General features: G+C 38.3%; 1 protein-coding gene across 4 annotated transcripts in view; it reads right to left on the bottom strand.

The window, feature by feature from the left end:
* LOC111873382 (nesprin-1) overlaps positions 1-25,295 on the bottom strand; it is a 410,258-nt gene that overhangs the window by 80,400 nt on the left and 304,563 nt on the right. For 3 of the 4 annotated variants that reach the window (XM_023868043.2, XM_023868044.2, XM_023868046.2), the window contains 7 exons: positions 24,195-24,407; positions 22,367-22,516; positions 21,730-21,840; positions 5,068-18,468; positions 3,638-3,745; positions 2,014-2,187; positions 868-1,026 (listed from right to left, as the gene is read on the bottom strand). In XM_023868043.2, the coding sequence (XP_023723811.1) occupies positions 868-1,026; positions 2,014-2,187; positions 3,638-3,745; positions 5,068-18,468; positions 21,730-21,840; positions 22,367-22,516; positions 24,195-24,407 (14,316 nt within the window). The remainder of the gene's footprint in view (positions 1-867; positions 1,027-2,013; positions 2,188-3,637; positions 3,746-5,067; positions 18,469-21,729; positions 21,841-22,366; positions 22,517-24,194; positions 24,408-25,295) is intronic. The other variant, XM_023868047.2, reaches the window with a different exon arrangement.

Genomic DNA, 25,295 nt, shown 5'->3' with positions numbered 1-25,295 from the left:
CTCAGACCCCCAAACGGGAGCACGGAGCCAAATTCTAGGACGTTTCCCGCCCAACAATAGTCTCTAAGGCCTCTGATAGATGGGGGAAGCATTATAGACACCGCTAAGCAAGTGGCCGAACTCGCTTGCTCAGCGGGACTGATGTTACGCACCATTTATCGGTAGGGTATAGAGACTGGTAGAATATCATAGAGGGAAGCGCAATAGATCAAACTGGTCGCGGTGCATGGGAAAACCCACCCTCTCTAAATAACTAACTAACTACCAAACAATCAACAACAGTTTTCTAAACACATGCGAAGATAAAGTCTCTTGTTCTCAATAACTAAACGATTTTCTCCCAATCTGAATTTACAGTCCAATATTTCTACGTATACATTTTTATATTTAATTATAATATAATTTTACACCAGACAATATTACATTTTTGAATTTATCTGAATATAACTTCAAATGTTTTAGTTTACAGCAATAAACACTAGACTTTGAACCTCAGCATGTCATTCATAATTGTCTGCCAAACACGCCTCTTCAATGTACACTCCATACTTTATACTAGCTTAACAATTAATACATGTTAATCTGGTAAGATAACAAACACATAATATAAAACTGAAACTTTCTGATGATCTCGTACAACAATCTTCCCTCTGGCATACAGACATTGTATACCATTCATTTTTTCTTCTTAAAACAAAAACAAAGTGGCCTAATGGAATAAGATTCTTAACTATCATCACTTGATGTAGGAAATAGAACCAGCTCCCAAAATGCTGACAATGCCCAACATACCAGCAAAAAGAATATACAAATGAAAGTTTTGTTGACACATATTACAAAATCACATTAAGGAAGAGCTCTACTAACCTCATAAGCAACAAGTTGACCTTTAATGACTTTTGGTGATGTGGGTTGTTCAATACGAAGGGAAGCATTCACGGTAACAAGCCACTGCTCCAGATCTGTTAATAATGTCTGATACTGCATTACTTCTTTTAGACGTTTTTCTTGGATTCCTTGTGCCACCTGCTTGACATCAACAGTAGTAAGAAAACTTGCTGCTATCAAAGTATAGCAAACAATAAACACAAGAACACAGTACCTATTTAACAGAATACTGTGGTATTTAAAAAAACTATGCTTGCTAATCTGTTTCACAAGTGACTGTAATGTCCAGATACAACATTCAAGCTACTACAACTCTCAGGACCCCATTTTAAATTCTGAATGGATATGTTATAGGAATATAATTTAACATTACTGCAAAAGAGTTAATGCTTTTCAGTACTGTACACTATACAAGAGTCTAGTCACCTTTCTTTATGACATACATTAAGTACAACAGTGCACTGACAATCGAGGATACTTTCAAATCCACTAACAATGACAGGTAAAAAAAAGTTGTCCCTGTGCTTAATTAATTAGGCATCACACCGTGAAGATGTGTTGGGGAGGAGGGTTATAGCTCCATAATTCTTAACCTCACCACTAGATGAAGTGGTCAACTTCAAGCCCTGCCGCTTTACCCCCCTCTCCCAGAAAAATCACACAGCACCCATCGGATAGGAGGCTGGGTCGGCCCCAAGGCCGGTTTGGATGCTGTGGACGAGAGAAAAATCTTTCCCCTGCCAGAAATTAAATCCCAGCCATCCTAACAATGACAGATACAAATGGTGGGCACTGCATGAAGGACATGCTAATCATACAGGGGAAGGGGGAGAAACATGCTTTAGTTTGAAGTTACATTACACTTCAAACTTTACCTATATATTCACTACTATCTTGTTAATGTTCACCTGTGATGTTAATGTTTGTGGTTTGATCACATCACCATATAGAACAAACAAACAAAACAAACTCCACATGATTTTAGTCCACAAGCGAACTATACCGACCAAGCAACCGCCACTTGTCAGCGAACCACCATATAGAACACATGTATAAATATTTAGACTGAACCTTCAAAATCTAATTTGTACACAAAACAGTTAACATACCTCACTAAATACATACCTCAACTGTAGTCTTGCCTTGCTCTATCTGAGACATCAATGTGACAATCTGAGTTCGCACCCCAGCCAGAGTTGCCTCAAGTGACTGTGTTTCTGCATCAGGTGGCAGATCCCTCAAGACATGTTCAAGTCTTATAGCTTCCTGCTCCTTCAGTTGAAGATCGTCCAACAATTTCTGAAATGCAAATTCAACAATTACTGTTGAATTTATTACTTATTTCCAATAACACCTAAGTATTATACATGTAGTTAAAATATATTTCCTTGTTCCACACAGCTAAATATATTTAGGTGGAATATTATCAGAGTAGGAGGAGTAGGTTCATGACAGAAAATTTACAATTTTTACATTTTATCCCATTTAATTTGATTAATTTAACTCTTCTGAGAGTAGATTATTATACAACCTATAAAACCCAACAAAAGAAGGAAACATAAATTAGCCTTCTTAATTTCATCTTGTAGTTACTCATATCTGTCAGATCTGTCAGAGCATGAGTAGACCCCAGGGCCATAGTGTGGCTGGAAGGATTAGGTCAACTGAAAATCAAATAACCTTATTGGGAATCGAATGTCTAGGGATTGCAAGTTAACTTACTTCAGCTTAGGTTCCATCACGACATGCACAATTCACCACAATTATTGATGGTGCTAGAAGCAACTCTGAAATTCAGTTTTGGAACTGTCAACATCTGATCCAGTACATTTTGTTCAGTTATTTCTACGAATCATATGACTTTTGAGGCACCTTCAATTTAGGAACAGAATAAGAGGCACAAAGAGCCATATCCACAGTGCAGAGAATCTGCCACTCCTGTAAATCCTGTGTTCATCTAAAACTTGCTACATCAACTAGGATTAATGGGAAGGTTCATTGTCACACTGAATATGTCACTTGCAGGTATCCCACTTTTGTGGTCATTTCTGGACTGCATAGTGGTAGCACCTCAGCACTTGTAGGAGACATTTTGGTTATCAGTCTAAAATGTGGGAGCATACCCATGGTGCATAACACCTTGTAATTTAAAGGAATAATCTTCTTCGTACCGATTTTGCTGTATACCTGGTGAGATTTTCTATTTTCATGATGAACAAATTTCCTTCATCATGACTGCTGCTTAATTTTGGAGTTACACCCTACACCCAGCTTTTATTAACTGTTATGATAGTTTAAGAAATTTTCATCAATTTCTGCACATTCCAGAAAGTTATAAGCCATGGACATGGGGTTTTATCTCTGCTTCTGTGCCAGAAGTCACAGAATAAGCATTGGGGCTAGATATATAGCCTTCAAAGAACGATTAAAAATTCCTACCCAATAATTTTACAAACTGACAATTTTGTGTTATTTCACAGCTGCTTTTCACTCCAACATTACCGAACCCCACTTGTAGCAACTCATCATCTCTTTCTGAACCTCTCAAAACTAAATGTATGTACGTTTTTCTGTACTTAACACCATTAAACTAACACATGGAAATAACATACAAAATTAATTTTCTAATCACGGGGAAGTGAAATAAATGAATGAATGGTAAACATGCATGACCATGCAGCAGCACTTCATCTGAGATATGTATAAAGTCTTAATATTTTTTTGATCCGAACTTATACACATCACTTACCAATAAGGCATCAAACATGCTTGTCAAACTGTCTGCAGGTAGGCAGCTGAGTTCAACTTCTGACTTGGCCACAGACTGTTGAAGGGCAACCAAATCTGATGTCAATACCTGCAATTGGACATTTGCTGTTTCAGAGTTTGAAAGTGAAGTCACTTGAACATGCCAACAACATATGAGGGACAAATGCTATTATAAAGAACCTATTATGTAGAAGCTTCATTCAGTCAAGAGAGCATAACAGAATCAGCCAACTACATTATATACTTACACTAAAACTTTCTACAGTAAAATAAAAGGCTGCTGTCTAGATGATGATGATGATGATGATGATGATGANGGAGGAGGAGGAGGAGATCCAGGGGAAAGGTTGACCCCGTCTCATGAACAGGATATCCTACATTATTGTGAGAGAGAAAAACAAAAATAGCAACCATAAAAGGACTGAAATAAAAAAAGGAAAAGACATGATAAATGAACAAACATAAAATTTTTCGTATCATCTCATACAATTACTGGTAAAATGGGATGAATTATACTCAATTCATATTATCATATAGAACTACTGAATCATGCCGCAAACAAAAACTGACAAATATTAAAACACATGCAAATTTATGCATCATGTTGAGCATCAGGTAAAGCAGGAACTTAGTGTGAGAAGTGACCATAAGACAGAACCCAAAGCATCACACACCAGCAGTATACGGGTATCAGCAATGTTTCAGATGACACCATCGTTTGTTACATGCTTGCTGTGTTAGCAGCTTTTACTGCTAACTGCTGGGAAAGAAAATAAAAGCGCAAGCCAACTCATTATATATGCCGTAACAAATTATTTTAAGTCTACACAAAACCAATAAACCAATTAAATAATCTTGAAAAAAATCTTACAGCTAATACATCAGGCATGAGCAAATATAAAAATTCAAAGATCCATGGAAGTCAATATATCTCATTCAGAGACTTATCCCATAATAACAGTGCATTTCCTTTTCTTTTTACAACAAAAGTCATTACTAGAAATAATGACATACTAGAACAGTTTTGAATTTTCTTAATTTGATTAACTTACCTAATACTCTGTGTATGAGGACTACTAACCGTATAAAACAATAAAGGAAAAATTTCATCACTTTTCCATATAACACTCTAAGTTCTAGAATGAGGTACATTGGGTCCATCAAACTGTCCTTACATGGCCAATGAAACAACAGAAAACACACCAAAAAAAAAAAAGCATTAGTGATTAGTGAACTGTGCTACCAGCAAAAATCATCAGTACCACCAAGGAAGTATTATCCCATACTGAACAGACCATTCGCAATTTTTATTGTTTGTACAGAGCATTCTGGTGGGGGGGCAGGGGGTAAAGCACGTAGAAACACACAACAGTAACACATGGAGAATAGGGGGTTTCTGAGATCTCCGACCTTCATTTGTACCACAAAGATGGCTGCGCCGTCATCCTTCCCGCGTCTGGATTGAGCTTCCTGGGTTGCAGAAGGGGAAGAATACAAGGGGCACTCTGGTTCTTGTTCATCATCCAAATCTGTGAAGACTTCTTCGGCTACTTTATGTGCTAGGCGGGATGTAAGTTCCTCCTCTGCTGCCAACAATTCTTCATCCTCAGTTGCCTTTTGTTCATTCGGATAGATAACTAACGTATCGGGAACACTCAGGTAAGTGCTCTCACCTGGCCAGCTGCAAATTCCACCTGGCAGATCGGCGCTTAGTTGTTCTGTTGTAACATCTGATGGACCTAGCCTTCCACTGCCACCACCTCCTTTGGGTGTATGTGGTCCTGGAGAACTGTTTCCACTATTTCCACCATCAGAATCATCTCTGCGATCACGTGTTTCATCGGATTTGACTTGTGTCGAGGCAGAGGTTGGCACAGGTTTCTGGCACTGAGCTACTGCTTCCTGCCACTGACATTCAGCATCATGACACTGCCATTTGTCTGGCCAGAATGCTCCATCTAATGACAAACAATGCTGAAGAATCTTCTCCCTTACAAGTGAGTGCCCAATGCCTTCCACTCCCTGTTCAAACTCAGAAAGCGGCTTCTTCCGTTCACTGTCATTAGGTACCTGATGTGCTGGAGACTTCGCAGGCCTCCGCTTCCTCTTTTTTCCCATCTCACCTTGAACCTTTTCAGATATAATAGTTGGTTTTTGTCCTTCCTTACCAGATTTTGGTTGTGCCATAATAACGCCTGATTTATCCTCCCCTGTAGTGTAAAGCTCAACACTGCCCATTTCTTTACTTTCAGTATCGAATGCATGAGGTACAGAAATCTCTCCCGAGGACTCAAAGGTAACCGAACTCATAGCATGCTCCTTTACAGAATAATCTTCTTTGGTTTGAACATTACCTTCCCTTCTTCGAACATTAATAACAGATACAACTTCTTGCGGTTTTTCATGAATGACATCATCCCTGCAACAAGACCTGGACCTAGATCGTGATTTACGTTTCCTCATTTCCCTCTTTGGTACAAATTTCATGAATCCCTCTGGATCAACTTCAACCACAGGCACATTTGTATCGTCTTTTTCAACCTCTGCAACACACACACGAACTAAATGTTGTGAAGGCTCTTGCAAGTCGCTCAACTTACTAACAGAATTTTTATTTAAAACTGCAATCTCAAGTGATTTTTCTTTGTAACTTGCCCCCTGTAGAGAATCAGACATTTTACACGCTGCTAGAGAAGCCAAAGTTCTCACAGTTCCACCGGCAAACTCGGTCTGAAATATAATTTCTTCCTTATTTTTAAAATTCTCAACTTGAGCATCAAAATTTTCTAAATTATTTTCCACCAAAGATGTTACATCTGTCAATGTATTAGTTTCAGTCTCTGTAGCTTCTGAGAGGGCAAGTTTTTCCTGATGTTTCCTCTCCGCATCACGAAGTCCAAATACATCATAATAACTGTAAACACTTTCTGCGCAGTAACCTTCTGGCACTCCCTGAATTTTTACTTCTTTTTGCTTGAGCTGAGCCTTATCTTCAAAACCGTTTTCCAACTCACTTTCAACTTGCTCCTGATGTTGCCTCACTGCATCATGAATCCCAACTATATCATACCGACAATTAGATTTATCTGCTCTGTGATCTTGGTGTAAAACGAACTGTATTTCATCTTCAGTCAGCTCAGAACTTGACTTCAGTTTTGGCTGCTGAGAAACATCTTGTGATTGAGAAATATGGTCTGTTGATTCTTTAGTCAGTTCACAACTTACAGCCCTTAGTTCTTGGTCCTGGGGCATAACTAGCGATGAAGAGATATCTCTTGAATCTTCAGGCAGTTCAGAAACTAACTTCATTTCCAGCTCCTGAGAAGCATCTTGTGATGAAGGAATATCTGCTGACTCAAGTTTCAATGTGCCACTTGTGTCAAATTTGACATCCATAATTTCTATTTGTTGCTGTTGTTGAAGCAATTCTCCATCAGAAATGTCTCCACTTCTTGCTGATTCCAGAGATTTCAGTACATCAATTGTTCCTATACCTGCACTGTCCTCTTCAAATGCAAGTTCTTTACTTGAAACTTCACTATGAAGCGCTCTCCATTCTCTTTCAGCATCAAGGAATTTGAATGACTCTAGCCATACATTTTCTTTGTACAAATTAAACGGAAGTTCTGCTTTCTCTCTCTTGGTTGCAAATGAGAATCCAATACCATCAGGCTTCAGTTGTGTTTCATGAGTTTCTGGACTGCTGAATTGTGTGTTCCTGTCCTCCATGAATTCAGTACTTCCTTGTAAATCAGGTGTTGAATTAGGTATATCAATATACTGCTCCTCAACAACCTTCGTAACTTCTTCAGTATTTTGACAGAAAGGTACTTGTGGTCTATTGGTATCTAATACAGAATTACTCCCACGAATTTCTGCTTCAGCAAATTTTTTGGAAATGTTTGTGAGTGTTTCAGGTAAAACAGTTTCCTTTACACTCTGAGTAGGACTGTCTGGATTTATAACTTGAGTCTTTACATAATGTTCCTTGGTAGATTCTGAAACCTCTTTCTCTGCATGGGAAACTGCACTTTCTGCTTTCTCTGAGACTGTTTCTTGTTCTCGCAGCAATGCCACTGTCTTAAATTCATGCCATCTTCTTTCAGTATCCAGTAAAATATGCATGTCATATACTGGGACTTCAAAATCATGTCTTTTCCTAGAGCTTTCATCCAACTGTGCCTCTGACTTGTGCTGCTCTGTTGTTGTGACAGGAACTGCTTCTTTACCTTCTAGTGGCTTCTCTGGTGAATGTTTCATTTCATGTTTCTCCTGACTTTCCAGGAGAGTAAATGGAACTTGCTTCAGCTCTCGTGCCACTTTTTCTTGCCAGTATATTTCAGCATCTCTACACAGATAATAACTTGGCTTGAATTCCTGAACAATGAGCTCAGCAGTAAAAGAATTATGGCAGATACCTCTTGCAGGAAGTTCTGTAATTGGAATGTTTATATCTTCTAACACCACCTCATTGGACAAAGAGAAATTCTGCAGAGCAGTCTCTGGCATTCTTACTCCAGAATCAAACCCCTCTACAGAGACCTGGCCATCATCTGTAAACACCACTGGTTTTTCTAAAGCATCTGAACAAGTATCTGCAAGCTCCTCAGAAAATTGAGGCATTACATCAGGGTTGTTAAGCAATGCATCACTTGGTTGCACAAAGGACTTCACTTCTGAAACTGCAGTGGTAGTTTCAGTCGACAGATCAGGTTCAGAGATCACATCAGTTGCAACTACTGTAACTGTTTCAGTTAGGAGACCACATTCAGTGATCACATTATTTTCAATTGTGGTGGCTGTTTCAGTCAACAGGACAGGTTCAGAAATCACATCATTCGAAACAGCTGTAGTGGTGATTGTTTCAGTCAACAGGCTGCATTCAGAAATCATGTCATTAGTAACTGCAGTGACTGTTTTGGTCAATAGGCCAGGTTCAGAAATCACATCACTAGTAACTGAAGCGACTGTTTCAGTCAATAGGCCAGGTTCAGAAATCACATCACCAGTATCTGATGGGACTGTTTCAGTCAATAGGCCAGGTTCAGAAATCACATCACCAGTATCTGATGGGACTGTTTCAGTCAATAGGCCAGGTTCAGAAATCACATCACCAGTATCTGATGGGACTGTTTCAGTCAATAGGCCAGGTTCAGAAATCACAACACCAGTATCTGATGGGACTGTTTCAGTCAATAGGCCAGGTTCAGAAATCACATCACCAATATCTGATGGGGCTGTTTCAGCCAATAGGCCAGGTTCAGAAATCACAACGCCAGTATCTGATGGGACTGTTTCAGTCAATAGGCCAGGTTCAGAAATCACATCACCAGTATCTGATGGGACTGTTTCAGTCAACATGCCAGGTTCAGAAATCACAACACCAGTATTTGATGGGACTGTTTCAGTCAACAGACTAGGTTCAGAAATCACATCACCAGTATCTGATGGGACTGTTTCAGTCAATAGGCCAGGTTCAGAAATCACAACACCAGTATCTGATGGGACTGTTTCAGTCAATAGGCCAGGTTCAGAAATCACATCACCAATATCTGATGGGGCTGTTTCAGCCAATAGGCCAGGTTCAGAAATCACAACGCCAGTATCTGATGGGACTGTTTCAGTCAATAGGCCAGGTTCAGAAATCACATCACCAGTATCTGATGGGACTGTTTCAGTCAACATGCCAGGTTCAGAAATCACAACACCAGTATTTGATGGGACTGTTTCAGTCAACAGACTAGGTTCAGAAATCACATCACCAGTATCTGATGGGACTGTTTCAGTCAATAGGCCAGGTTCAGAAATCACAACACCAGTATCTGATGGGACTGTTTCAGTCAATAGGCCAGGTTCAGAAATCACATCACCAATATCTGATGGGGCTGTTTCAGCCAATAGGCCAGGTTCAGAAATCACAACGCCAGTATCTGGTGGGACTGTTTCAGTCAATAGGCCAGGTTCAGAAATCACATCACCAGTATCTGATGGGACTGTTTCAGTCAACATGCCAGGTTCAGAAATCACAACACCAGTATTTGATGGGACTGTTTCAGTCAACAGACTAGGTTCAGAAATCACATCACCAGTATCTGATGGGACTGTTTCAGTCAATAGGCCAGCTTCAGAAATCACAACACCAGTATCTGATGGGACTGTTTCAGTCAACAGACTAGGTTCAGAAATCACAACACCAGTATCTGATGGGACTGCTTCAGTCAACAGACTAGGTTCAGAAATCACATCATTTGCAACTGTAGTCAGTGCTTCAGTCAAGAGGTCAGCTCCTGGAATTTTATCATTTGCAACTGTGGCAACTATTTCAGTCAACACGCCAGGTTCAGAAATCACATCATTTGAAACTGTAGCAACTGTTTCAGTCAATAGGCCAGGTTCAGAGAACACATCACTAGTAACTGAAGTGACTGTTTCAGTCAAAAGACTAGGTTCAGAAATAGCATCATTTGCAACTGTAGTCAGTGTTCCAGTCAACATGCCAGGCTCAGAAATCACATCATTTGAAACTGTACTAACTGTTTCAGTCAATAGGCTTAGTTCAGAAATGACATTACTAGTAACTGAGGTGACTGTTTCAGTAAGCAGACTAGGTTCAGAAATAACATCATTTGCAACTGTAGTCAGTGTTTCAGTCAACAGGCCACGTTCAGAAATCACATCATTTGAAACTGTAGCAACTGTTTCAGCCAATGGGACAGGTTCAGAAATCTCAACACCAGTATCTGAAGTGACTGTTTCAGTCAACAGACTGGATTCAGAAATAACATCATTTGCAACTGTAGTCAGTGTTTCAGTCAACAGGCCAGGCTCAGAAACCACATCATCTGAAATTGCAACAATTGTTCCAGTCAACAGGCCAGGTTCAGAAACTACACCATCCCCAACCATAGTGACTGTTTCAGTCATCAGGCCATCTTCAGATATCTCATCATTTGAAACTTTAATGTTTCCCTGAGTCATCAGGGCAGATTCAGAAACTGCATCATTTACAACTGTTTCAGGCATCAGGCCAGGTAAAGAAATCACATCATTAAAAATTGTAGTGACTGTTTCAGTTACTTGATCAGATTCTGAAACCATATCTTTTACAGTTTCCATCTTTAGACCAAGTTCATGCATCATATCAATTGTAACTGAACTGACTGTTTCACTGTTTAGTCCAGGTTCAGATGTCACATCCTTCACTATTGCAGTAACTGTTTCTGTCATCAGGAAAGGTTGAGAAAGCGGATCATTTGCAGTTTCAGTCTTCATATCAGGATCAGAAATCACCCCACTCACAACTTCAGTGACTGCTTCAGTCATTATGTCAGGTTCATACACCACTTTATCAACGACTGTAGTATGTGTTTCAGTCATCAGGTAAGGTTCAGACAGTACATCATTTATGACTTCAGCAACTGTTTCAGTCTTCAAACTAGGTTCAGGTAGTATATCATCTGATACTGTTGAGGCTCTTTCAATCTTCTGGCCAGATTCAGAAAGCACATCACTTGGAAGAGTAGGAACGATTGCACTCTTCAGGCATGTTTTAGACATATCATTTGCAACTTCAGTGACTGTTGCAGCCTTCATCCCAGGTTTGGAAAGCACATCATTCAAAACCATAGGGATTACATCAGTCTTCTGACCACTTTCAGGATTCATATCTTTTGCAACTGTTTGGGTTGTTTCAGGTTCAGAAAGCACATCATTTACAATAGCATGGGTCATTTCAGTCTTTACATCAGGTTCAGAAAGTATATCCTTCCCAACTGCAGTGATTCCTTCAGTCTTCCGCACAGAGTCAGAATATACACCATTTTCAAGAGTAGGAATTGTCTCACTCTTCAGACCTGCTTCAGAAGGCATATCATTTGGAGCAATCCGTACTGTTCCAGCTTTCAGATCACATTCAGAACGATCATAAATACTTTCAACTGCAGCAATCACAGCTTCTTGAATTTTAACCAGTGCATCATCTGTTTCAATGCTCCTTGAAGAAGGTGAAGTCACAATAACATTTCCATAATCCTCATCATCTTCATCAACATCAAACACCAATGGTTCATCTAACGCACTCATCCAAGCATCACTCAATTCATCTGATTTCATCATACATGAAGTGTGAGGTTTCGCTGCTTCTTGAGGAACATTTGATTCTGATTCTTGAATATCTAATTTGATTTCAGTTGAACAATAATCGCTTAGCCTCAGTTGTGTACCAGGTTCTTCTTTTGGTACTCTCACTGATGTTGCTTCTAATAAAAGTGGCTTCATTTTGGAATTTGAGAGATTACTGTCATCTATTGCACAAGATGTTTCATGTTCTGCTTGTTCCTTGATAACAACGGTTTCTGGTGACACTGGTTGAGAATATGCTGAGGCCAGATCACTTCCAATTTTTAAATCACTCTTAACAATATTCTGCAGATGAAAAGAATCTACATCTGTGACCACAGGTACTACTTCAGATTCTGACTCAACAATCTCATCAGGTTCATGTTTCTTTGCAGTTTTAACATCCAAATTTACCTTCACAGCTTCTAAATCATTTTCTACTTTGGTCTGAGGACTTGTAAACTCAATTGGTATTTTGGGGCGCCTCTTTTTCTTCTTCATCTTATCTTTCATTGCTCTATACTCTTCATGCTCTTCCAAATCTTTGGGCTCTTCTGCCATTTTAACCTTTCCATCTCTTTTTCTAGTATCCTCATTTACTGGTGATTTGGGAGGTTTTCTCTTCTTTTCCTGTGTAAGAGGGGTGGAAATGTCTATTGATTTTACTACCTTCTCATCTACGGTCAGTGTATCAATAATCTTTCGAGGTTTCCTTTGTCTTTCTTTGACTGAACCAAAAATTCCTGCATTATCAACACCATGTAGTTCTATATTAATAGTCTCTTCTTGTGCGTTCAAAATTTCTTGTGTCAGTCCAAAATTAGAACTAACTGAAGATGAAGACATTGGTAATACAACTTGACGGTGCGGTAAAGAAACTGAGGATTGAGTTAATGGTGAATCATTGCCATGATTCTGATTGGCGGCTTGGTGTACATGAGAAATATCTGACACCGAATGATCAGTTAAGTCAAATATATCGGACTGTTTCAAATTAAAAGGATCTTCACTTGATAAATTCACAGGTGATTTTGCCATCCATTGTGGTGTCAGAACTATAGCATCTAGATTTTCTGTTACTTGTGATGTTCCATGTTGAACTAAAGATGTTCCTAGAATATGTTTCTTAATTTCAGATGAAGAATGTGATAACACTGTAGAACAAATATCCTCAGTTTCATGACCACTCTTATGAGGGATATTTACTTGAAGGTTAACTGGCTGAACATTTGTAGTACGTCTTGCTTTCATTTTTTTATCACATTTCTTAGACTTTGAAACAGCATCCAGAGAAACATTCTCTTCACGTGACAATTGACCTGTCTTTTCTTCCTGTATTTCATTGCCTCTATGAACCATATTCTCCTGAGTTGACACCAAGTAGATATCATGTTCCTGATTATTGAGGTTCTCATCACCACTGTCATCTGTTGTGTCCTTGTGTTTAGGGTCAGACTTATAAACAGTTTCATCTCCAATGCTTTCAAGTTTCTCATCTCTTTGTCCTGGTGTTGAGATGAATATCTCTTTATCGTGTTCATGAAGACTCTCATTATAGCTCTCGAATACTTCACGTTCAGACAAAGGCATTTCATGCGTGTAGGAATATTTTTCATCCAAATTTTCCTCTAACAATGCAGCAACTTCACTTTGTGCTTCTGCTTCCTCAGGCAATATCGCTACAGGAGTTTGTGCTTGAATATTTTCTGTCTCTGCAACCCATTTCATGCACTGGTCAGCATCTTGCTCCCCAATGCCACCAGAAATTAAAGGAATCGATTCTTTAAATGGTTCAGAGATTTTATCTTGAGGATCATTCTCTGTATCATGTAAGGATAAATCTTCTTCTGTCTTTATCACTGGCATGTCAGGAATGTTATGTACTACATTTATGTTCTTTGACAAATCTTCATCCTTTTCTTCTTTAGAAACTCTACATTTTGGTTTCTTAGATTTCTTACTGATTTTGGTACTTTTAGCAAATGTATGTTCAAGTGGCATGAAAGCAGATATGTTATCTGTATTAGAAATAAGGTCTCTGGGAGTCATTATTTTGTTATCCTTAACTTCTGGTCTTTCATTTTCATTGGTTTCTACATTAGCAAACTCAAAAGACAAACTGGATTTCTTCTGTTCATATGCAGCTGCTTTCTGTTTCTTGGATTTCTTCGAATTTCGCTTCCCTTTGTCAGATGGCTGTTCTAAACCAGTCCTACCTGTTTTTGCTCCTGTAAGAAATAGGCTGACATCCTGGTCTTTAGTGGTATCATCTCTACCTCTATTTTGTTCTTTACTGGTTTTCACAACAGCGGAATTTGATTTATATGGCTTTGCTGATTTTCCCTCCACTGTTACATCATCTGTTACCACTTCCACAACATAAGTATCAGCATTAGCTACTCCCAGATCTGAAGGAACTGTCATTCCCTCTACCGCAACATCCAAAGGTTCAGGTATACCGATTGAGAGTTCTGCAAATTTGTCAGGTATTTCTTGTAGTATTTTTTTATCATTCTTCTCGTCATTATCATTCCTTTCAGGCTTCTGCTCCATTGAATGCTGTTTCTCTATTATTAAATTAGGTTTATCTTCAGTTTTCGGCTGTTTAACTTTTCTAGATTTCCTGGAAACTATGTCACTTTTGCTAGCATCTCGGTCTTGGATTCCATTTAAATTGGTGCTAAGGAATATTTTCTTGTCCGTGACATTGGTTGACTCTTTCCCTGAAATGTCATTATCACTGCCCAAATCATCTCTACCCCCCTGTCTGTATAGACCAGAAGTTTCATCAGCTCCTACAGGTTCTTGTTTAGGGTTGTGAGGAGATTCACACTGTTTAGATATTCCTTTCTTAGCAGCTTTTCTACTTTTCTTCCCCTTAATTGGTGACTCTGGTCCATCTGTCTTTTTCAGTTGCAAATGAATTTTGCCTTTCTGTAAAGTGTCAGTCTTATCTTCTATGACAATGGGTGCTAGGTGAGAAGGTTTACTTTCTGACTTTAGCTGCTCTTCCTGGGGAACAGATTTTATTATATTATGAGATTTCTCAACCATAACAGATGTACCATCAATTTTATTTACTTCTTCTCTGGGCAGTTTTGCACCAATTTTTTGTTTCTTGATACCTCTTTTTCCTTTATTTAAAACAGGTGATGATGTATCTCTCAATTCTCTACCTTTCTTTCTTATACTAGGATCTGTTTCCTTCTGTTTACAGTCTACATCTGCTGGAATGTCAGAATCCATTCCTGATATAAATCTGCTGCTTTTCAGCAATTCAGTGCCAAGTTCAATATCAGCTAACAAATCTGGTGGAGGTATGTAGGCTTCCTCACTGGCAATCTCAGCATGACCAAACTGTGAATATCCGGTGCTTTCATCCTCTGCCGTAATGATTCCTTCTGGAAAATGTTCTGAAACTCCTTGCTCCACAACTACAGGCTCTTCAACTATATTTCCTGCTTCTATAACTTCATGCTGCTTCTTTGCGAATGGTTCAGATTTCTGTGTACACAGTACATCCTGTCCAGTTTCAATGTCATCAATTTCACATTCTCTGTTCTGCATTCTGAGTTCTCCTACTATATGTTTATTATCTTTGCATCCAATTGACTTCTTTCCACGTTTCTTTTTTTTCTTCAAATGCTCAATTTTGGGAATGTCTACATTTACATCTTCCTGTTCACAGACTATACCAGGCAAAATTTCCGGATTTTTATTCTGCTTTTCTTTGAGCTCGGTAATATTACCTTGACAATCTGAGCTCTGAATTAATGTGGCTGTTTCAAAAGATGAAACCACAGTTGCCATTTGCTTGGGTTCTGCCTCATGAATTAATGCACTTGCATTATCTATATGAGTAAGAGACTTTAGCTTTTTGCACTTCTTATCTTCCTTATCGGGTTTTGTCACTTCTACCTTTGCTTCCTGAGGTAACTCATTATTCTTATTCTTATGTTTACTACAGGTCATTTCCATCATAGCAATTTCTTTTAATGCCTTCTCAATTTCATCTTCACCGACGTTTTTCCCTAGTTTCTTCTTCTTTTGACGTTTCTTCTTTTCTTGATCTAGTAATGCACCTTGTTTATCATCAGTGACCTCCAACTGTTCTGGTATTTCTTCTGGTGCATCATCCTTTTTCATTTCCATTGGTTCATTACTTTGTGGGGATATTTGTGAAACAGGTTTGCTATGTACATTTTGTTGTTCAACATCACCTAACAGTTTTGATTTCTTACATCCATCTTTTCTATCCTTGACTGAAGCCAAGCTGTTGTCAGCTACAGATCTCTTACCAGATGTAACCGTAAGGGGCTCTCCAATGTTGGCAACAGCTGCAGCTCCTGTCTGAACAACTGGAACTTGTTCTCTATTCTCTTCCACAAGCTCTTGCTTTCCATTAAATTCAAAATTGGTATGCACTGTATCCTTCTTCCTCTGTTTGTTCTTTCCAGATTTATGCTTTTGCTGGTCACCTGATGGTGGGCTATGAACTTGCATTAAACCATCAACTTCTTTCTTCACTTTATCTTTCTTTTTCTTTATAGCTCTTCTGTCCAATTTTGGAGCGTTTATTCTATCTGCAGCTACAATAGATTCTGTCACCTCTTCTCTTACTGTGGACGAAATATCACGGGAAGGAGAGGCAGACAATTCTCGAGAGTAGCTTGTCACTGGAGAAGTTGGTCGTGATGATTGTATTCGATCGTTTCTGTTTACAGACATATTAACTGCCTGACTGGATGGCTGGAGTGGTTTTGAACATAATCCTTGAGCTAATATCTGAGCATATGACAACTGACACTTATCCCCTTCAGTCTGTACACCATCAGTACTTCCTGCCTGATGATCACTTTCAATTTTATGTACAGTCACAGGTTTTATCTCTTCATCCACTACTGACGTGCTGATAAAAGTCATCATTTCAGTCTGACTATGATGACCAGATCTGATTTTCTTGGACTGTCTTGCATCATGTATAGGAGTTACTTCAGGCGACAAAGTTATATCTGGATCAGACAGCACAGCCTGCTGCGATAAATCATATTGTTGTGGTACAAAGTCCTGATGAACTGGTGTTGGGTAGGCAACTGAGTCAATAGAAGGCTGAACATAATCCAGTGTGAGGGTTTCATACTGGCTGCCAGGTTGCTGTGCTGCAGTAACAGTTACAGGATAAACCAAAGACTGGTCACCATCATGACTCATTACATACTGGTGAGCCGATGTGTGGTATGTTCCCAAACCAGAATTAAGAAGTTGTTGACCAGAAGCAATGAAGCCCACCAGATCAGGTGGCGGTTGCTGAATGTATTCAAACACAGCTGGAGGCACTGTAACACCACTCACATCATGTTCATGAACAGATGGGATGACCTCTTCTTCAAGGAATGTCCCAGTGTCCACTACTTCATTTGGTGCTATCTTTTCTACTACATCTCCCATCTCTGATGTCTGATCCATGCCATAATCTTCTATAGTCTGTGTAGGAATTTCATCTGCTGCTGGAGCAAAAACTTCTTCTGTCTGTTGGAAGTTTGCCATAGTTTTGTGTGAATCTGGTAAGCTCCAATCTTCTTGTTGGTAATTATATTTGTCTCCATAACTCTCTTGCACCTTCCTCCCATTTACATCATTCTTTTCTGTCGTAGAAATGTTACTTTCACGAAGTTCTGTCACAAAAGTAGTTTCTTCATTTCCTTCTGAAACTTGTCTACCACGCAGTATGTCTGCATATGAAGTAGAACCTGGATTCCACATTGGACTTGGAGACCTCCCACGACCAACCTGAGGCTTCAGGGTCTCATGCGGCTGCTTCAGCACAATATGGTGATGCTTTTTATGCACTGGCGCCCGTTCTGAGGTTGTTACTTTTGATGAAGCAGAGTGCTGTAACTGAGCTTCTTCAGGTGGAACAACTTCCACATCGTGGGCTTCAGGCTTCACAGAAAGAGATATTAATTTATCAGGATGTGTTTTGGTGTTCTGTGCATTTAATTTATCGGTACTTTTTCTTTCTTGAGCATCCTTCCGTTGCTGAGATCGACCACGGCGAGATGGCCGAGATTTCTCTCCCCGAGATACAGCAGTTTCAACTTTGGGAGAAACAGATTGTACTTCAGACTGCAGAGAAACTGTGGATTTCACAAATGAAGCTCCCATATCTTGCATTTTTTCAGAAGGCTTTAATGGAGTTTTCAGGTCATGTAGTTTTATACGCTTTGGTTCATCATCTTTTCTTGATACATCTTCAAATTTTCTTTCATCAGACATTTCTGGAATTTTGTCTTCTTTTGGGGTATCTTTAATCTCCATAACTGTCCTAGAAATGACAGCTTTTCTTGGAAGATGTTTCATTTTGTCATCCTTCTCTTCAACTTGTTCTACAAATGGGCAGGGACTTGTACGACCAGCAGCAATGTCTGCATATGTGGCAGATGATGGTATAGGAACACACAGATCTGTAACCTTTGATACTGCTGGCTGCTGACTGCTCTTCTGGTGTCTCATATTTCCACCAGAAACATCAGCAATATGAAAACTGCCATTGAAACCATGACTTTCTTGGTCATTTTCATTCCCTTGCTCTACTTTCTCTAGAAGGATGATCATGTATGGATCCACTTGATGGATCCGGTCCACAAGGGCTTGGATCTGCTCCCGGTAGGAGTCCATGTCCCGATGAAGGCCCTGCAGTAATGTGACCGGTCCATCAAAACAAGAGTAAAGTCCGAGAGTAGGGTGACATATGTATATATACATATATATCATTAACACTGAAAGCACTGAAGAATTTCAGACACAAAGTGTTTGCTTTTTGTTGAAAATACAAGGTCTTGCATCAGTTTTTTTCTACTTCCTATTCTGGTGGCCACGTTTCACATTTCAATCCAAGTGTATTACCACTTTCAATCTTTTTCCAGGCTTTTGTTTTGTCCATTCCTTGCTGACTTTTCAAGGAACAGATATTTCTTGTTGTTTCTATAACACTGGATGTGTATCTCAAACGACAATTTGCAAGTTTCCAGATTCACGAACAAGCAGCAGGTGAATAGACAGGCAGAAGGAGAGATTTAGCTAAGAGTCTAAGGGCTCCAGGTCAGGAGTTGCCCGCTGTATCAGAAGCTTGATGCGCTCATTACGAGCACTGATCTTGGTCTGCAAGACTAGAACTCTCTCTCGGCAAGCCTGCATCAGTGATGGGGGAGTGGACAGGAGTGCAGCAAAAAGAGATGTGTCAGAATAATTCAAAGTAAGAAAACCCAAAACTAATTCAGACAGGTGACTATAACATCTTTAAAAGCTCCTGAACTCTACTTCAAATGAATATATAGACGATACCAAATGTAATAAGAGAATAAGAATAAATATATTTGCCACAAAAGTATATATATATATTAAACCATTTCCCCAAAAAACAACCCCACACCAATAACAAAGCGAACCCAAGATACCATCATGAAGAAAACTTATATGCAATATGAACTATGAAAGAAAGAGATCCAAAAATTAAAAGTGGTGCACTGAGCATTTAGCAAGTAAGAAAAAAGAAGAACTGTAATAATCCCAGCTGCAAGGTTTGAAGGACTGGTGGAAACACCTTGATGAAATGATCACGTAGCCACCATCTGATGTAATAAACAAGTCCTTCATCAAAATGTTTCCAGGTTTTCTGTGTTTTATTTGTTTCACAAGACTACATTAAATAACCAATGTTTGTATGAGTCGGTTTCATTTTTAACACTAAATGTGTCTGAAATAAACTTAGGCACCTGCAAACAGTAACATGTTATCACTCCAGAGGATTCTGCAATATGATGATTAACCACTTCATGGCTTCTAGTTAGTTCATTGTCATTATATAACACGTCAATTCACACAACTGAAGTGTATTCATTTAAACACGCCTAGTTTGGATATTAACATTTCATATTTGAATTTACAAGAAACTTCACTAAAAACATTCTTAACTAATTAATTCAGTTTGCTACAGAAGCATCCTAATTCAGGCGTGAGGTAAATTTCTGCTCTTCCAACATGTCCTCAATTAGAGCCACAGTTGGCATAATGCTCAAAAAATTCCAAAAATGAAGGAAAGGCTGACAGACATAACATAAAATAGAGAAAATGAAGCTATTTCACACTTGCTCTCAAAAGAGAGCTAAGAGCAAATAAAATTATTTTACATGTGCATACATAGGAACTGAATTTTATAATTATTAATAATAAATTGGCTAAAATCTCAATTAATATTTAAGAACAAAGAGTTATAGTATTATCTTCCTTTTTCCAGTAACTTTCCAATTCTTCAACTACATACAAGCTTCAGTCCTTCCTTAATTCTTAATAAATATCCACTTTAACTTTTTCACTCAACTATCATTAACCCTGCTGACACTGCTCAAAAGCTAATGCCTATGCAGGAAATACAAATGAATATAAAACAACTTCATTCAATGATATTTTAAACATTATAAAAAATCTTCATATTTTTCTGTAAATTTTACTATAGGTCCAAACTGATAAGAGGTTCACACCTAAGTCACCTGAATTCAATTCCCTTTGTTCTCTTCATCAATTAACCAATTATTCCACATTCCTGTAAATTTCACCTGTCAAACCAAGAACAAAGAATGGATATGTTTAGCCTTTAAACGCTGATCTTTTGAAATGGTGGTAGCTGGAGCTGGCCGGAGTTTATAAAAATGTCCACTGCTGGTGCGTGTTTAAATGCCCATTGTTGCTCTGTGTTTAAATGTTTGTTCCTGTTAGGGAGCTTGCATTGTAGTTGCAAATGCTGTATCTAACACAATTTTTTTGATAAATGGATGGAATTAAATTTGTTTTTATCAGCAAAGAACACACTGTCGCATACTATAATGTAAGATTTGAAAATATGTAAACAAAAAAGTTACAAAATCCTTCTAATTTTTTCTTGTAATTTTTATGCATACTGTAAAAATAGTTTCCCACTTCTTCACATAGTAGTTCTATATTATAAAATCACTCCTGCTTGTAACACTTGAAATATTTTCCCATTCTCTGGTGCCATAAAACAGCTGGAAGCAATAAAGTCATTTGGTTCTCTATCGGCAATTTTCACACCTTTGTTACACCATTCAAATATTCCATTCTTTTAATTAAAGGACAGAAAAGTGAAAAGAGGGCCTTTCAAGCAAGGCCATTTGTTCCCTACTTCAGTGCCAAGCCCTGCCCATTGCAGCTGCAAGAGAATACTGCCCTTTCTGTGGTTACAACCCAATGCTTGCATCGCAGCTGAGATACAGAGTGCATTCAGTTTTCTGTGAGTTTATAGTGAATTTGAATAATGTAGTTTCATTTTATCATACAATGGCAATGAAACGTTGTTTGGAAGATGATGAAATTGAAACGCACTTGAAATGCAAGATATGTGATGTGGGACTGTGCTTTTTTGGGTGCTTAAAGGAGTATTACACAAAGGCGAGATTCAGTTATGAAAGATGGGTTGAAGCCTGTATATACGTCGAGCACATAAAAAGAAAAGTATGTATATCAAATTTTGCTATATTTAAAAATAAATAGTTAGGATTGTGCACAATCTTCTACTAGCGGCGTGTACATACGCTTCCGTCATCAGCATTTAAATGCCCGACTGCACAAATCGGGGTACTTTGGCCATGATGACCATACTCATCACTGTACCATCAGTGCACGTCAGACACTAAAGGTTAAGTAATGTTGGAAAGAATGAACAAACAAGAAGTGGCACTGAAGTGATTATTATGGAAACAAACTCATACATAGCTGCCAGATCAAAATTAAAAAGTTACAATTATTTCAGTCCTACTTAAATTTTTACTGCATAAATGTTATATTGCAGTCAATCATATGGAGGATTATATATCATAGTTATACCAGACCTCTTTCGATCTAGTCCATGAAACAGAATAATGCTGATATGGTACTCACATTTTGTTCTTCCACAGCTTTGTCACGATTATGAGGGGAGTATGTAGGGCTGAGCACAATACGAAGCTGCTGTTCAACTTGGATTATTTGCTGCCTTAGTTGCTGAATTTCCTGAAGAATAAATCGTAATCATGCTCAGGTAAAGAAAATAAAAAATACAAAAATTAAAGAATCCAACATTTTCTAATGTGGTACACTTCCACAGTAGCCAGCATAACAAAAGAGCGTTCATGTAAGATTTGAATTCCTCAAAGTAGCGGTCATGAAGCATTCTATCATCTGAGATGTAACTTGTAGTCTGCTGGGGTCAACCAATGTTCTGGAGGAATTACTCAAACCAAAGATTGAGGCCACATGTTCCTTCAAAACAGTGGTTGATTTTCAACACACTACACAGCATTATGCTCCAGAAGACAGATGATTCATATGAGCATTCTATTTATACGTAATACTGTTCAGAAACTGATAATTATGAATGATTCACATGAAACAGCAGGTATGACATTTTTGGATGTGAAGTGGCAAACAGAAAGAATGAAATTCAAATACAGCTTTCATATCTCAGTGTAGATATCATATACACAGCCAGAATAAACAAGATCTGTTGTAAGCTCATCAGCTTAGAACTGAATGTTACCTGCTGGTATTGATCCAACTGAGCTAGACAGGCTTCTAAACTTGTTGTCTGCTCCTTTACAGCTCCTGTCAATTGGTCAAGTTCTTTGATAATCTCCTCTGCAGCCTCGGTTACTTTCGAATCACCACCAACACCAGAGCGGAAATGCAGCTATTAAAATAAAAATTGCATGTTAGTAACGCAGCTTATCTGGAATATAAGCATTTTCCATATGGAGTTGTTGCAAGATTCACATTTCCTATGCAGTTATACTTCAGAGTTAGTATGCTAGAGACTAGACACAGGGTTTGGATTGGTAATTGGATTTACTGGACTCTTATAAACTGTAACTACATGTAATTACAACAATCTCACTAAATCACACACTCTACTTCCCACTACAGCACACACTATGTCTTCTACAGCTGTTGTCAGGTAATATCCCAGCAGTGTCCTTTGCTTATGTCCTTTCCAGCTGGTGACTGTCTCACAACTAACTCATGGCATCACTACCCATGACCAACTACCCAATGGCTCTCACTGGCCAACAAATACTACTGACTGCAACTGCTGATGGCAACTCATTATATGGCCTCGGGTTACACCGAACAGAAAAGACCACCATCAACAGTTCTTCTATTGTTGTGAGATTACTGCACATGGCAATGACAATAACATTATGGCATGTGGAGGAGCTGCCAATTCTGCAGCTACTCAAGAATTTCCCAACATTTTGTGGAACCCAAAGGTTCATTACCGTGTTCACAAGAGCTCTCCAGTGATCCCTATCCTGAGCCAGATCTATCCAAGCATACCATCCCATCCTATCTCTCTAAGATCCATTCCAATATTGTTCACCCACCTATGCCTTGGTCTTCCCTGTGGTCTCTTTCCTTCTGGCTTTCCCACCAATATCCTATACGCATTCGTCTCCCCCATTCATGCTACATGATCTGCCAACCTCATCTTCCTTTACTTGATCATTCTAGTTATACTTGGAGAAGAGTACAAAGTTATGAAGCTCCTCATTATGCAGTTTTCTCCAACCTACTGTCATTTCATCTCTTTTCGGTCCAAATATTCTCAACACCCTGTTCTCAAACACCCTCAGTCTATGTTCCTCCCTTAATGTCAGAGACCAAGTTTCACACCCATACAGATCCACAGGCAAAATTATAGTTTTGTATATGTGTCACCACTGTTTTTAAATTTGTTCATCAACCTGCCATCAGAGAAAAGTCCTACAGAAATGGAACTATGGCACCTTCGTTACTAATGGAAACATATGACAATTTTAAAGCGAAATGCAATAATGCTGTAATTAACACTATAGAAATCCCCTTTAAAAACCAGCCAAGATATTTGTCTAAACATAAAGAAAGGTACACATACATTCCTATGGTGAAAAGGGTGAACTTCAAGTACAAAGGAATGAAAATTGTATATTACAATTTCATAATAAAATTGAGAGAATAAGCTCAAAAAGTAAATATTATCAAGTTCAGAACTTTCTTAAGTCTCTCACTTTTCCACCAAAGCATCATATGGGTGACAAATGTAATTTGCCATCATGAAATAATTCCTGAGGAGAACATTTGAATGCCAAGAGAATAATCCAATTATTTTGTACCTAGAAGCAAAGTTATATAGATATAATCTAGAATCAGAAAATTCAAAAGTTTGCCTTCCATCGTCACATTCAACTTTTTAAATTATTTCTCATCCCTGATCCTACATAAAACACAAAACCAATGACTTGATGACATCTCATGCCCAAAAATAAACCATGAATACCCCTGTAAAATCTTCCTTAATATAAAGATCATGTAATTAACTAGTTACAACATACCTGGAGTTTTTCTACAGAGATGGAAAGCTTTGTCTTCTGTATAGGAATATCTAACAGCATCTTCTCACGGAGACCAAGCTGATCACGCAGTGGTCGCTTTTTGTTCTGCGGAGATTCTAGAGCTTGGCGAGACTTGTCAATAAATGATCGGACATCTTTCATCTTCCTTTCACACTGCTCCCACTCTTCACTTGTTTCTTGTAGTAATGCGTTCTTTAAAAACAAGACATGAATGATACAAAGCAAGGAAATCATTATCCTGGAATTTGCATATTGACAATGTTTTAAACAAATTAACCAGTTTTTCTTATATGATCAGATCAGTCAAACCGTATATGTCTCTTTCATCACTGGTAATGATTTATTACTCCTTATTTCATTCTATATTATCTTATGGTACTATATTCTGGGGTCACTCTACCAATAGCAAAAAACTTTCTATGCTACAAAAAAGAGATGTTCCTTTAATGACAGGATATGGAAGAATGACCTCATGTAGGGATCTTTTAAGACAGAGATTTTACCACTGAAATTTCAATATATGTTTTTCAATCCTGTTGTCTGTTCTAAAGAACAGGAATCTTTCTATTACTAATTATGATAGGCATTATGTACAGACATGACTGTGAAATTTATATTTTCCTACTTCCTCTCTATCATTGTATCAAAATGGTGTTTACTACACTGGCATTAAAATTTGTAATAAATTACCACTTGAAATAAAAGAGCTCGTACAGATGCCTAAAATTTTTAAGAGTTCCTTAAGAAGATATCTGGTGTTGCACTGTTTTTACAAACTGGAGGAATTTTATTGTACGGTTAATATGTTCTTCATTTGCAGTCGATTTTTTTAATCATATTTATGTTCTATGTGTGTGTGTTAAGTATATTTTACATTGTGTTGCCTAAACTTGTTCCAATGATTAATTGGAACAACTGTTCTGATATGTGACTCATTCTATATCCAGTGGTTTGTGTATATACTTCTAAACCTGTACCTGGATCTGCTTGAATTTGAAGTAAATGAACATGAACACCTGGAATAACATGTTAATTGAGCCTAATATAACATTAAAAGTTTGTACTACTGCCATATTTGTA

The sequence above is a fragment of the Cryptotermes secundus genome, unplaced genomic scaffold (genome assembly GCF_002891405.2).
Source record: "Cryptotermes secundus unplaced genomic scaffold, Csec_1.0 scaffold22, whole genome shotgun sequence".
NCBI classification, from domain to species: domain Eukaryota; kingdom Metazoa; phylum Arthropoda; class Insecta; order Blattodea; family Kalotermitidae; genus Cryptotermes; species Cryptotermes secundus.
Note: the sequence above shows the minus strand (reverse complement) of the source record. Positions and strands in the feature narration are given on the sequence as shown.